Source organism: Pterocles gutturalis, unplaced genomic scaffold (genome assembly GCF_000699245.1).
Source record: "Pterocles gutturalis isolate BGI_N339 unplaced genomic scaffold, ASM69924v1 scaffold36196, whole genome shotgun sequence".
In the NCBI taxonomy this organism is placed as follows: Eukaryota; Metazoa; Chordata; class Aves; order Pterocliformes; family Pteroclidae; genus Pterocles; species Pterocles gutturalis.
The window spans coordinates 42832-58418 of NW_010099324.1; the positions used below are offsets into that span (position 1 = coordinate 42832).

The 15587-nt window shown below is 40.8% G+C and overlaps 1 protein-coding gene across 2 annotated transcripts in view; it reads right to left on the reverse strand.

Moving 5' to 3' along the window:
* TMEM2 (transmembrane protein 2) overlaps positions 1–14994 on the reverse strand; it is a 37910-nt gene extending 22916 nt beyond the window's left edge. The window contains exons 1-5 of one of the 2 annotated variants that reach the window (XM_010076000.1): positions 14670–14994; positions 8767–8907; positions 7638–8199; positions 4005–4174; positions 2553–2741 (exon numbers count right to left, since the gene is read on the reverse strand). In XM_010076000.1, the coding sequence (XP_010074302.1) occupies positions 2553–2741; positions 4005–4174; positions 7638–8199; positions 8767–8907; positions 14670–14994 (1387 nt within the window). The remainder of the gene's footprint in view (positions 1–2552; positions 2742–4004; positions 4175–7637; positions 8200–8766; positions 8908–14669) is intronic. The other variant, XM_010076006.1, reaches the window with a different exon arrangement.
* Positions 14995–15587: the final 593 nt, after the last annotated feature.

Below are 15587 nucleotides of genomic sequence, written 5' to 3' on the forward strand. Positions count from 1 at the left end.
TTATGTATTTTTCATTTTAAGACAACTAATCCTAAACAAATCCCAACATTTTATTTGCAAGTGCATCTTAATTTCAGTCCAATAGTTTGTGAACAGAATGGACAAAAACAAAGACAAATTTAAATTAATCCAATGTATCTAGAAAACTTTTAATGAAACATAGACGCAGATTTGCTTTAAAAGGAAAAAAAAAAAAAAAAAAGATGCTGGCTGCCTAATCTGTTCCAAAGAAAAAAGGATTTGCTTTCCCCACTAAAATTGCTCTTTTCCAGATAGCTATTCTGAGGACACAAACTAAAATCAGGGAAAACAAGATACTCTGGATTTACACTGTTCTTACAAAGAAACAACCAATTTCTTATTTGTCTAGACAAATGGAGAAAATTATCTGGCCCTGTGAGCCTTAGAAAATGTACTTATGTATTTACTTTTAAAAAAATATTTCCTTCCTCTTGGGTTGTGGTTTTTGGGGGGTTTTCCTCCCATTTATTGATTCACAGACTGTCACTATCCCTTCAAAGCTTACAAATGGATACAAGACTAAACTGGTCATTACCACAATATGAAGCAGAACCAAGAGTGGTGTTAATTCTGTACCTGCTGTTGAGGATTTAAAAAGACAATAGATCTCTGTAAGTAGGACTGCACTCCTCTCCTTGAAGGCTTACCTATTGTTTTTCCTTATATTTGGCCAGCATACATAAATCAAAAGAAGACAGAGCAACTAGGCCTCCTACAAAAGAGCCCTTTTTAGCTTTCCTACTACAAAAGGGGCCAAAATAGCTAAAAACATAGCAAAAAATACAATTAATAATTTCAAAAGATCATGAGTTCTTCAGCATGTCAAGTTTGCCATTACACAGAAAATTTATTCTTAGTGCAACAAATATACAGGGTGGTTTGGGGATTCTTTAAACAGTATCTGTTACTATAACGAAGGAAACTTGATACTAGGGGTGAAAAAAAAAATAAACAAACCGAGATGGGCCTGTTCATTTCCTTTAACATCTTTTAAAGATCTATATACAGTTCCGATAGCATTTATTTTCAAAAAAAAAAAAAAAAAAAAGCCAAGATTTTGTATTTTATGCCATATTGTAAATCTTGCTAATTTTTTAAAAAATCCTTTAAAAGAAGCTGCATTTTCACAGTACATGATTTCTGAGATGAAGCAGAGTTTGCACATACTCTGTTCAGTGGTGATGAAAACCTTCTTAAACTTCATACTGCAAACTTCAAGTTGAGCTTGCTCTTTAAAACACTGTGCTCAGTCATACCCACAAAGACCAGAAGTGCCATGTTCAATGGCACTAAGTCAGCTCTGTGGCTTCATGCACCCTGGTATTTCCTGATGCATAGCAAGGTGAACTTAGATATGCTTCTTCTATGTGTGGGACTTCACAATGCAGTAAAACATATCTGACCCGTGCTAAATGAATGCTGTGGGATGCAAACTGCACTGCAAAGCGGACGTACGAACTGGCAGTCTGAGGCAATCCCTTCAGACACAGGTGAACAGGAAAGTTTGAGGGCGTTCACAGAAAACTTCCGAGAACAGAGGTTTGAAGAAGAGGAAGCCACACCATACAGAGGTGAACAGGACACAACCAGATCCTGAAAAGCACCAATGAACTGCTGTGAACAATTAACACCAGTTATTTTGTGCTGCAGGCTGACGCTGCAGCCCACCAGAAGGGAGCTGGAGGGGAAGCTCCAGACCCGAGACTGGTGGATGGCCAGGAAGGAGGGTGCTGGCATGGAGCGGGCACAGGGCGGCAGAAGGAAAACACAGACGCCAGCAGAGCTGGGGAGCCAGTCCCACGGGAGGCTCTTGTGAAGTCAAGCAGAGTGACTCAGATAATAAAAACGGAAATGGTCAACAACACGCATGACTATTTTGTGTGCATCACGCCCAAAGGAAAAACAGATTGCAACTAGTCAGGGACATCCTGTGTAAGCAGAGGCTTGGAAGTGCCACTTATTCCATAACCATTTTACTGGTGGAGGGTGAACTGAGGAAAAGAAAAAAAAAAAAAAAAAAAAAAAAAAGAAAAAAAAAGAAAAAACTAGAGACAGGTTCAAAGATTGCCATTTTCTCTTTTTCTTTTTCTTTTCCTTTCTCCTTTTTTCATAACAACAGAAAAAATTATAATGGTAACACTTCAAAAGATGGGAAAGGAACTAAAAGCAAAGGAAATGGTAATGACCAAAACAGCCATTCAAACACATATAAAAAGAACTAGTGAGAAAAAAAGAAAGGAGCAAAGAAAGGAAAATGAGCATAATCCTCTTGGAAGAAAACTAAAATACTCAATGAGCCCGGGAAGAAAGGAGAAATAGAAGTTAGTAAGGTAAGCTGTAAGGCAGACCCGACACTATACAAAGCAATTTTATAGCAAGGATAAGTATACATTACTGCAATCAGCAACAAAGCAAAACAGAGATAGGTGAACAGGCTGTTCTTTACCGCACCAGCTGAAAGGGACCGTCTGAGCTGTACCACTGTGAATATGTATTTCACATGAAGCTCCAAGTGATGACTGCTCTCATACCTTTGACTTTGACCTGATGCTTGGTACACTCTGGGCAGGGAAGGAGGGTGAACTCCTCTGTCTGATACATTGAATAGTCTGTGCTTGCGACCACGATCTGGTCTCCAGGCTCCCAACTACTAACATCATCCAGAAGATTCAGTATCACTCCACCTACAGCTTCTACCTGGAAGCCTGAAGTTGGGACACCTAATTTAAAAAAAAAAAAAAGTAAACACAATATAAGATTATATTCACCTTTATATGAAACCATCTCCAAGAAGATACTAAGAAAAAAATGTATGAGATTTCACAAGCTCCAAAGCCCTTTGATGTATAATTATGCTCTGAAACCTGCCAGTGTGAGATACTATTACAGCCTACTTATTTGGTGGATCTCAAATAAAATAAAAGGAAAAGATGGAACTAACAGTGACAGGAAAAATCTATGAATTTAAAAAAACCCCAAACCCTAATACCATACAGCAGAAGTTTGTAGGTCCAATTACCTCCACTTGTTTCAAATGACATTTTTCTGCCATTTAAAACTCTCCAGATGTAACAAAGGACCTAGCAAAACAAAATAGGGGGATTTTCCTTCTTATTCACAACTAATAAAACAGTACAGTATGACTGACAAAATTTCATACACAAGTGCCTTGTGATGGATTTGCAAGTCTTGCTTACTCTTGAACCTAGCTCTACAGTACTAGCAAGTAAAGATGTATTTTGGTGGGGTTTGTTTTTTAAATATAAGTCTATACATTTTCACAGGGCTGTAATGAACAGCAAAGCAGTAGTATCAAATAGCTCAATTACTTAACTAATAACTATCTGACTACCTTAAAGAATTCTTGAAGCAAATGCAATATTGCTTAGTAATTCTGCAAACAGAAAAGATGACAGCCCATAAAAAGCAAAACTCAGATCAAGGGTATATTAAATATTAAAATGAATAAAGGATAAAAGCAAATGAGTGCTAGGCTTTCCAGGCTCTTGAACACCACAGATTCCACTTGGTATGATAAAAGTTGCCTAAAGTTTAGCATCAAACAGCAACAGAAGACTATAACAAGAATAAAATATTTCTCTTGACTTCTACCGAATTTTCTTTATAGGATCACAATCACCATCTCAGAAGCTTAGACTTAAAATATACATGACTGACAAATTACTAGAAGAAAAGAAAAAAACGTCAGTTTCAGCCTTTTATAAGGACCCCTTATCTCTAAATATATTAAAAATGAAGACAATGTTATGCTGTTCATATAGTGTATGCAAATAGATTAAGAAAATAGGTTGTACTGGAGAACTGTGTCCTCATACCTCATTCATATCAAGAAAAAAAAAACCCAAAACATTTACAGCAGCATTCAGAAATTTAAATTGCAACCAACAGTTCTAGCAAAAAAAGCATATACAAAATTTTTTAGTTCTTTCCTAACTGGAGGATTTCACAAAATGCTTTCCTACCATCATTCCACTCGCTGTAGGCTCTCACAACAAACTTCTGACCATCCACTGTGAAAAACTCTTTCTGAGCAAGTGCCTTCCCACCAGTGCTATGATTTTCATAGTTTCTCACTGATTCATTACAAGAAGAATTTCCACCACCTATGACACCAACAAAAGCCCAGGCTTGCCTGTGGAAAACAAAAGTAATGTTTAAGTATAATAGTACTTAACAAATTCTTCACAAACAGGTAAAGGACAAAACAAGGAGCACAGAAGTCATAAATAATCTTTTTGCCTGCTCTTCCACATTAATTTTAAATGCAACTTCAAAATGCTGAAGAAAAATAGGCAGACCTCATTGAAAAGAAACATAGTTTTTAAAATAACTGGATGTCCCATATACAAATTGTCAAATACAAGAGCTCTTAATGAAGAGGACTTTCAAATACAGTTTTAGTACAACATCCAACAAGATACACTTTTCCCAAAAGCATATCGCAAGAGATGACCGACAGAGCAATACAGGATCCTACTCCCAAACAGCTTTACTGGGGCACAGAAGACTGCCAGCCAGTGCTGACGTTCCTGCCGCAGCCTGCTGCCATCACGGTGCTGCAGTACGTGGTGTCCCAGAGCAGCAGCCAGCAGTCCGGGGGGACCCTGTGTTCATCAGGCCAGGAGGGATGGACACAGCCAACAGGGGCTGCTGGCAATCACCATACTGGGCAGGCATGCCTTTTGAATCTTTCAAGATGCTCACACCCAGGAAAGGAACTGCATACTGTTATACAACCCCTGCACGAGGGATCACAGATGTTTCTGAAGGCTGAGACCAAGAATTTTTGCTTTTCCCCCTCGCTGGCCCTTCCCTCAACTAGACACCTACTTAGCTGAGCATCGGTGTGGAGCAGGGAACTATCCTGGATGTATGTCCCCTTCCAACAGCTCTGCTCAATGTATCCAAGTTTTTGGAAATTAAAAACAAACCACACGCCACTGACAGCTGCCCCCAAGTTAAAAACATAAGACTATTTTGCTGTCCTTTACTGCTCTGTAATGCCATGATGTTGTGGTTTTAAACCCAGCCAGTGGCAAACACCACACAGCCACTTGCTCGCTCACCCACCCTCCCCCACCCTGGGCATGGGGCAGGGAATTAAAGGGGCAAAGGGAAAAAGGACTTGAGGGTTGAGATAAGAACAATTTAATAACTAAAGTACAACAAAAATGAAAAGAATAATGATAGTAATGATAGTAATAATAGTAATATATACCAATACACAAATGAGTGATACACAGTGATACTGCTCACCACCCGATGATCAAGGCCCAGCCCATTCCCAGCTAACGAGCACAGAGCAGGGAGAGTCCCAAAACCACAATTCCCAGAAAACTGATAAAAGCCTGAGTGAGAGTGAGGGCCAACCAAGAGAGCGAGGTGACCCTGAGAAAAAGCTGTCCCAGAGAAAGAGAGCCGACACAGAGTGAGAGAGAACTTCTGGACCAAGCCTCATCTCTATAAAGAGCATGATGTGCATGATATGAAATACACCATTGCCCAATTTGGGTCTCAATCCTAAACCTAGAGTTGAATCCTAGGTTAGTAACTGGGGCTGTGCTCCCTCCCAGCTCCTCCTGTACCTGCAGACACTGGCACAGCAGAGAAGCTGAGAAGCCCTTGACTGTCCTGGCAGCAACTGTAAACATCAGTGTGTTATCAGCCGCCTTCTCAGCACAAATCCAAAACGCAGCCTCTTACCAGCTACTATGAAGAAAGTTAACTGTTCCAGACCAATCCAGGACACAGTCACGCATGTAGAGGAAGCAGTAAAGTTCATCTATTAAAAAGCTGAACAATTTTGCATCATTAAAGTTGAATCATTCACCCCAAATGAAAACAGTGACAGCTAGCTGGACTGTAGTCTATTGGTAATGATTGATTCCAAAGCAGATACTAAAACGACTTTCAATCCAGCTGACTTTATTTCAGTCTCCTCATGATGTTCTTACTGATTGGGATCAAAAGGCCACATTAAACTGTTTAGTGTTAACACATTCATAGGAACAGTACATACTAGGCCAGCTTTCCAGTATCAGCAGCAAACAAGCTGAACGTTTCACATACCAGTACTTAAAATAAATACCAAGATATTTTAATACATGCTATTTTGCAGGAAAAGGCAGAAGAGGACAGAGATGTAACGGGATATTTGCCTCCATGCCAGAAGCTCCTTCAGTAGCTTTACAGGTTTAATAAAACAAACCTGCTTTGCCTCAGTGAGCACTCGAGGAGTGCTTTTTACCTACCTTTCACAGCAGAACAAGACAATTTTATGTTCTTACAGAGCCTCTCCTGACTAGTGAAAACAGGCAGGAATCAGTTTAGCAGAGAAGGAAGACAGGCTGCTTCTCAGCTGCAGGTTGAAGAAGTTCCTCACTTCAGACAAACCAGCGTGGAAGTCAGGGGCAGAGACGAACATCGGAAACCCACACCTCCAGGCCAGGTTGGGGATGGCTGCACAGCGACCTCAACAACTGTCATGCAGGCTTCAGTGCTTTCAGGAGGTGGTACTTATTACAGGACATGCAGGTTCCAGCACCTCCGACCTAACTGCTTTAGGCGCAGTGCTGCAAGCACTTTCCACCCCATGAGCACATGCCTACACAGCCACTGACACAAACATGCTCCTGACAGGAGCCGAGGTCAGAACGTGCCATCCTGACTGACGCCCCAGCCCACCTCTGCCAAAGCAGAGGGAGGAAACTAACCAGAATCCAGATTTTCGGGGACAGTGGGGGGTAAGAATAGAATGGAAAACTACAGGACCAATTTCTTGGAAAATATTGGAAAACAGAAACAGGTTACACACCACCATCTTACTGGAAGCTGGAGAATGGACTGACAGTTAGTTAGGAGACTTGATGTCCTTTCACTTGTACTGCTAACCCTGTGCAGCACAAAGCCAAGTTCAAAATATGCAATGCAAAAAGTCATTTGTAACAACTAAATGAACGGCACAGCACTTTAAGTTTCCTGCTTTAATAATTCCTGCTACACCTCTTCTACTGTCCCACCATCCAAACCTTGACCAACTGAAAAGAACAATCAAAAGATACAAAACCACTTCAGAAGTATAGTTCAATAACAAAATATTTTTACAGATCAGTTCCCTTGCAGAATCAGCAGAAGGGTAATGTACTTTCATATCAACAGCACACAGGTACAAAAAACACGCTGTTTTATTACAGGATTAGCATCCCTTCCCTGTACTCAGATTCTAACTTGGCATTCCCTGCTCCTCCAAGCATACAGTAATTTGCACTAAAAGCTTTGCCTAGCAACAGTCTTCTACCTGGAGGTTTGAAAGAGAAAATATTCCTCGCTGCACACAGTTTTAATCTATGTAAAGAAGAGTGAAAGAGAGCAATTATAAACATGTAATAAAGTCTACAGCACAGATACCTGTAACTATCAGTCCCTGCACTATCAAAATACTGCACACTGAATTCTGCTGCTGCAGTACTACATACAACACGGAGAATCCTCTGAAAACTAAGAACCGACACTGTTAAAGTTTAACAAATCCCCCAAAGGCAGCAGAATCTGTATCTAATCCTTACTCCACCCAAAACTGAAGACAAATTATTTACCTGTAACTCAACCCTCTAACAAATTTGCTTCCCAGAAGATTTTGAATAGTCACTCTGGTTTCCTCCAATAGATTTTTAGCAGCTGAATCTCCTACAGCAATAGCAACAATGCGACCAGGACTTCCTTTTTTCAGTAAGTTCTGGAGCTTCAAGCTTTCTTCTGAAAATTCATGAGTATCAAACTTCAGCACTTCCAAAACCTCTGCCGTGTCCTGATCAATTACTCTCACATTTAGTCCTCGGGAAAAATTCTTTTTAAATGTATAATGACCATAGGCCAGCCCTGAGAAATACATAGTCTTTGACAGAAGAGTCCATGATAACTTCTGGTGCCCATGCAACTCCAGTGTTCCTTCAGGGCCCACGCCAATAAATTTTTTGCCAAATTCTGGCACATCAGCACCTTCATTTGACTTCCCATACAAAATAATAGTTGCTTTGGATTTATAGCGGCATTTCTCTGCTCCAACATGAAGCATTCCACCATCCTTTATCAGGATAAACCGAGTTCTCAAGGTAATATTTTTAGAGCCTTCTTTATCATCACCAAAAACAAGTAACCCTAAAGGAAAAAAAAAAAGCCAAACATTTCTGTAAGTCAAAGCAAAATTCAGACAGATTCAAAGAACCAAGTTCTGCAATAAGAACAACAGAAAAATTACAGATTCATTTTCCACACCCATGAATTAAACCATTATGCTCTTACATATGTTTAAGAATATTTGGGAAAGGAACTCCTACCAATTGTGATTTACCTTTCTTAGAATTTGGTTAGTTTATCCCTATTTTCTTCTGTCATTTTGGTAGAATTCCTAATATATCACAGTCACCATAAAGACAGACAGATCTTGTACAAGAAAGGTTACTACACAAGTGTTGTTTTACTGTATTCTACAGGAAACCACATCAATGCCCCACTGAAAAAACTCTACAGTGTGTTAATTCACTTTTTAATTATATTCCCAGCCTGGTATCATTATATTCCCAGCCTGGTAGCAGGCTGAAAAGTAAAAGCAGGGGAACTGGCCAATAAGCTGCAACACAAAATTCCAACACATTTTTCATGCAAATACAGAAGTAAAAACTATGCAATAAACTGATGCATGATGTTCATCTTTCCATTTCATACCTCCATCCTGTATAACTATAGAGTGTACTGTAGCATCTGAGTTCAGACGAAACAAATCCCCTTTTTTGATAAAAACTCTCTTTTCAGGATCTTTTCCAGGGCTCCAGTTTTTAAGACGAGGATTCTGATCAGGACAATTCTCTGCAATGCAATGTGAAATTCTGCTTTTAAAAAACAAGCACCATCACATCAACCAAGGCAGCATTAGGATGAACATGAGCAAGACAGAGTCAGTCACCCACAAAGGATTCCCATCTCCTTATGTGGTTACAATACCGCAAACACTGATGCTACTGTTTGTATTCAAGCAACCAAAAAAGATACCTGAAAGGTGGCTAAATTCTCAAGGTTGGGAAGACATTCTTATATTGAATTAAACTACTGATGATCACATACTGAAATGTCAACATATACTGTTGATGATAGGTACTTTCAAACTCCATCTGATTTTCTTGAGTTTTTATGTATCACCTGAAGTAGATGAGGAGAGCTAAGTGGGAAGCACTCAGATCCATAGCAGTCACACTGAGCACTGGATGTCCTAGACCAGCTACCTAGACCAACTAACATGGCTGTAAAGCACCTAAACATCTCACCTCCCTCAAGGTCTCTCCCTGTGCGAGAAAGGCTGATCCCTTCTTACTTTCAAGCATCCAAGTCACTTCCTTCATTGTAGATGTGCAGGTAAGGGACAAAGAAGGACAAGACATCCTTAGTATATTGTAGCGTAATACCTTACTGGCTAGAGCCCTTCCCTGGGAGACAAGACATTTAGGTCTAAGCTCACCGCTTGTACTCCTTAAGAAGTCTGCTTAAATATCAGGCTACAAACCACGCAAGAGTGGAGACACGTGCAATCTTTGCTGAAACCCTGAAGAAGGTCTGGCACTATACAGGCAATAATACCATACTATGAGGCCAGAAAAGGAGAAGCAGCAGCAAGAACTGACAGGGTTGTACAATTTCAGATGAAGTTACAGCATGCACATCTTTAGCCTATTAAGTGGCTGAGTAATGCAACAGCATAGACATACTTCAAAAACAGAAACAGGAAGTATATTCCTTGGATTTTCTTACCAAAAGAAAAGTCAGACTGAAAATATTTTTCTTAAGCAAAAGACAACCAAAAAAGATGCCAAAATAAACTGGTTAGCAGCCCAACTGAGAGCAACAGTCAAAATAGCCTTTTCACATCTTATATTTTGGAGAAAAATACCCACACATCTGCAATGCAATTTTGGGGGCAAAAAGCTATTTGCAATATCCCATTCTTGCAAAATCTAAAGAAAGCAAAACCTACCCGCAAGCTTAACACAAGCCAGCCTAGTTCTTTTTGCTGACAGATACGCTTTTCCTTTAGTGTTACTCTCCACGTTTCAAATTCCTTTCCAACTCAGGAAACCCACATAAACCAAGACTTGACTAGAGTGGGAAAAAATTAGCAGAACTGCATAAGGGCAAAAGGCACTCAAGTAGTAACATAAAAAATAAAAACAGAAGAAAATCTTTTGGGAGGATCCTAAGAAGACAGCGTTTAGAAAATTATATTCAACATACAAGGGAAGGCCAAAAATAAGAAGTATTGCAATCAGCAAGACTGCTGAGCAGTTACCAGATAAATGCAACTCTATTGCCTGGCACCTGACTCATGCAGAGTCACTAAACCCCTTCCCCCAGACACTACACACACAAGCACTGTGAAGAAATGCGTGTTTCCTGGCTGGTAGCAAAGGGCAATGTGAGGAAACCATGAGTCAGCAACCTATGATTTCTGTTTAGCATGATTCACAGCAGAGGAGAGCTAGTAACTGGAAATTTTTCTGTTGATTCAGAAAGGAGAGGTATAACACAATAGCTAAAAAAAAAAAAAAATTAAATCTATTGTACATTACAATCCAGCAATGAAGCCATTAGCATCAAGAACAAGCACTCCCATCATGCAAGCATGCTTCCAAAGCACAGTGGATTAACTTTTTGGCAGGCAGATCAGATGCACCCAACAAAGTATTTTGAAATTCTTCCTCAGCACTTGCAGTGGGGTGCCAGGAAACATCAAATATTTAGTACTTCACCGCATGTTACCTCCAGAATTACTGATCAGATTTTACAGACCACAGTTGTTGCCTCTACAGTTAAGTTAAACGAAAACAGAAGCATAGACTAGAAAATGTTAGGTAGTTATGGCCTTGCCAAATTTAACCACTCATGTTGAAAATTTTTCAAGTCAAGCCTCGACTTCAGTGCATTTCTGTAAAAATGGTCAGCTATCCTTAAAGCTGAGTTGCTTCTAATACAGTTGGGGGGGGCGGGGGATGGGAAGGAAGTGATATTTTTGCAAATGGTGGAGGAAAAAAAACCCCATAAAAGAACATCCTGCCAAAAAAAAATTCTAGAACCTTCCATGTGCTGGAGCAAGGATATGAAATCTGGCAGGAGAAAAGGCAGGAAACAGTTCTCAAGATATAGTTAAATAGTTGCTTTCTACCTACTTAGCCACCAAGTCTGGAGTTTTTAAGGCCTCTGGGAAAAAGCTATCAGTGTTATATTATGCTCAGTAGAAGTTTATCACAGTTTGGCAGCTAAATTTTCTGAGGATCCTGTTTACCCTGGGCAAGCTCCAGCTGAGAGCTGCAAAGGCCAGGCAGAACTTCTCCCTGAAAACCTCCCCAGCTTGTCATCCTGACCCTGCAGCACAAGCCCCTTGAAATGGGGAAGGAAATGGCATTTCCAATGCTCTCCCTGATCTCCAGTGTCCAGGACTCCTAACAAAAAAAAAAAAAAAAAAAAAACAAAAAACAAGATGATGACAGGAAGATAAAAGCAAGGAGGAAAAAAGAAACCAGCTGACAGGCAGGAACAGAAATGCAGACAAGTATCATTTTCCCTTTGGGGAAGGTACGCCGGAGGTTCAGGATTTACATGTGATTACTACTAAGTCTCACATTCCCTCTGCTGCCTTTTAAACAGCCATTAAAAGTACTGACAATATGGATTTCCACTTAGCCCTGAAGAGGAACACACCTAGCTGGAACTAATGCCGCTGGCTGCAGTACCACATGTGCTAGGTTGGAGCTGAGCATATTAACATTTCAACCTGTTGGGAAACTTTTGGGAAGTTGCTGCAACAACAATACTGCAAGATTAAAATTTCAGCCAAACTTTCCTTGGTGCCTCTAGCAGTTTCTCTTGTGTCAGAGTTTCCAACATGCACCCACGGAATCCTTTGGTTTTTTTTTCTGAAGGGTAATGCAGGGAAGCTTCAGACACAATGTAATAATTAATACTGAAAACTGGCCTGGACTTCCATTGAGCAGCAGTGGGACATTGAAGGAAAGCAGTCACGACTTTGGGTTACTACTTAGTCCTTATGCCATTACCATAGACTAAAAAAACCCCATCTACTAAATCAGAGCAACTCTTCCCACAACATCTTCAGTAACCTCGGTGATCCATCAACCATGTGCTGACCATGATTCAGTGCAAAAAACCCACACAACTAAATGCCACTGAAATGAGCTACTGCAGATGAAGCAAAACCATACCAAAACCACTTCCGTTTTTAAAAAAGGCAAGCCACCTTCTTCACATTATCAGCTTTTAAAGCATAAAGGGACTACTATTTTACATATCCCACAGCACATGATAACAACCCACTTCTACTAAAACCACCATCAAAATCTACAACTTTTAGTTAATTGAAAGTTAAAGTCTTGGTATCAAAGTAGAAAGGTCTTTCTCCCCACACAGTGCTTCACAGAGTCAATTGGCTAAGTCACCCTTCAGCCTCCTCTGGAGCTGGGCTGTAACCAAAGTACTTACTACAGATATCTACCCCTGTTACCAATCATTCAGATCACAACATAGCAGTGACTTTCCATGTACTACTCCCTCAGGTTTTTTTGTTTTCCTTCAAAATTATTAGGAAAAATCAGTAACTTCACCCAAAAAGGGATCTCTGCAAGCCACCATCAAGAGTGTTCCAGTTAGACGTATACATTCACCTTCATAGAATCATAGAATGGTTTGGGTTGGAAGGGCCCTTGGAGATCATCGAGTTCCAACCCCCCCTGCCACGGGCAGGGACACCCTCCACTAGACCAGGTTGGGCCAGGACACCTTCCACTAGACCAGGTTGCTCAAAGCCTCATCCAGCCTGGCCTTGAACACCTCCAGGGATGGGGCATCCACAACTTCCCTGGGCAACTTGTTCTGTTTGGTGTCTCACCACCCTCACAATAAATAATTTCTTTCTAATATCTAGCCTAAATCTGCCCTCTTCCAGTTTAAATCCATTACTCCTCATCATGTTGCTACATGCTCTTGTAAGAAGTCCCTCCCCAGCTTTCCTGTCAGTCCTCTTCAGGTACTGGAAGACCGCTATTAGGTCTCTCCAGAGCCTTCTCTTTTCCAGGCTGAACAACCCCAACTCTCTCAGCCTGTCCTCACAGGGGAGGTGCTCCAGCCCTCTGATCATCTTCGTGGCCTCCTCTGGACCCACTCCCACAGCTCAATGTCCTTCTTGCATTGGAGGGCCCAGACCTGGACACAGTACTCCAGGTGGGGTCTCATGAAAGCAGAGTAGAGGGGCAGAATCACCTCCCTCGACCTGCTGGTCATGCTTCTCTTGATGCAGCCCAGGATCTGGTTGGCCTTCTGGGCCACGAGTGCACATTGCCAGCCCATGTTCAATTTTTTAGCTACAGATACCCCCAAGTCCTCCTCAGGGCTGCTCTCAAGCCATCCTCTACCCAGCCTGTATTTGTGCTTGGGATTGCCTCAACCCGTGTCCACGACCTTGCATCTGGCTTTGTTGAACTTCATGAATTTGGCATGGGCCCACCTCTCAAACTTGTCCAGGTCCCTCTGGATGGCATCCCTTCCCTCTAGTACATCAACTGCACCACACAGCTTGGTGTTGTCCACAAACTTGCTGAGGGTGCACTCAATCCCACTGTCCATGTCGCCAATGTACTGTCATTTGAAAATTTCAATAGATTATCTAAATTTGTTCAGCCTGTGTTGCATTGACTTTGGAAACTGAATCTTTTGAGTTACTATACCAAAAGCCAATGAGGAGTCCAAGTCTGCTGTGTTACAATAGCCAACGGTTTCAATTCAAAACCCTGTGTAGCTTTTAGAAACCTGACTTCTGCCTTAAAAAACCCCAAAACAACAAAAAAAAACCCCACTGAAAAAAACAGCCTATGGTCCAAACTATACTACAACCTTCAGCAACTGCACCTGAGAGCAACTCCTAGCTGTATTTGGCCAGAGGGATGTATATAAATGATGAACAGTTAATCACATCACCTGTTCCTGCTTATAACCACTGACACATTTGGGAGGATTTCCAAATCCCATGAAAGTTGCCCAGTTTTCTAACATGAGCTGAAAAAAATCAGGGCTAATAGATCAAAACGGTTCCTGCCCAATTTGTGTACAAACAAAGTAAACATACATTGTTGGTATAAACTTGACGATTTTTAGATATTTTTACTTGAACACTCTCTTACTCCCTTCTTTAGTGACTGCATAAACAGACAGGATTTAATTTTGTCTGCAATTTGTGAACATATCAGACAGCTTCTCCTGCAGAAAAAGATAACTACACTTACACAACATTCATCATTCTTTCCCTCTCACCTGTAGTATTTGTTTACTGCTATGCCTTTTTGCTTCATGTAAGTAGATCAAATCATTCACAGTAAAAACACATAAAAATGACACTGATAACAGAAACGGGAGCTGATCTTAGCCCCCAAACACTGCTTCCCTCCATGTTAAAACTGCAGTAAACATCCTATTTTTGCACTTAACTTTTAACACTAATCCTGACAATGAATTATTGAATTATGTTCATGGGGAATCACTTCTAGGGTGATTTTGTTTGCAAAAGAACTTACCATCTGGAGCATATTTTGAAGCTATTCCCAAAAAAATCCCCAGTGCAACAAAAAGTGAAAGGCTAGAAATGGCAAAGCAAATGAGAGTATTTTTATGCCTGTTGGCTTCTGCCTGGCGGCGGTGCTGATCCGCTGGTAAGGATGGGAGTCTTGTCCGGGCTTCTTGTCTCGCAGAGGTAAATTCGGCTGCAGCATGGCTCTGCGAAGGCAGCGGGGGACGGAGAGGGGCAATTCTCCCCGGGACATACCCTGAAGACCTGTGACTGCTTCCGTTCTGAGGCCGGAGGAAAGCAGGGGAGCTCCCCCTGGCATCAGCGTCTTGCATGTTATAAAGTCACTGAAACATGCACAAACACACACAGGGAAGAAATAAGAGACAGGCTTTCAGAATACACAGTACAATAAGAAAAAAATTATACAAAAAAACCCACAAAAGGCAATTTTAAGCCACATGCCTTCTCAAAAAGAAGTCACTGAAACGGTGGCTATTTAAAAAGTATCAGTCACTCAGTTGCTACTGGTCATTTGCCATGGCATAGCATCTTGAAACAACAGCATGTATATCTTCAACAAAATTAAACTCAAAAGCATCTGGTATGGGAACACAGTACAGCACAGACCATTTCTTCATACTTCCACTAGGTATTTTTCACAGTTAACTTGTATTATGTGATTAAGAAACAAGCTGAACGATGAGAAAGCTAGCAACCCCTTCTTCCCCACAGTTATGCAAAGAATGACTAAACGTATTTATTCTGCACGCAGAAGCTGAACAAACTCCTCATTGTTTTCCTTTATGGAAAAGAAGCTGAAAGAGACAAGCCTGCCTTCCACACCGGAAGCAGTAAAAAGCATTTAAATTTAATACATAACACACTAAACACAATTTTATTTATATTCATGCTGATGCAACTTAGA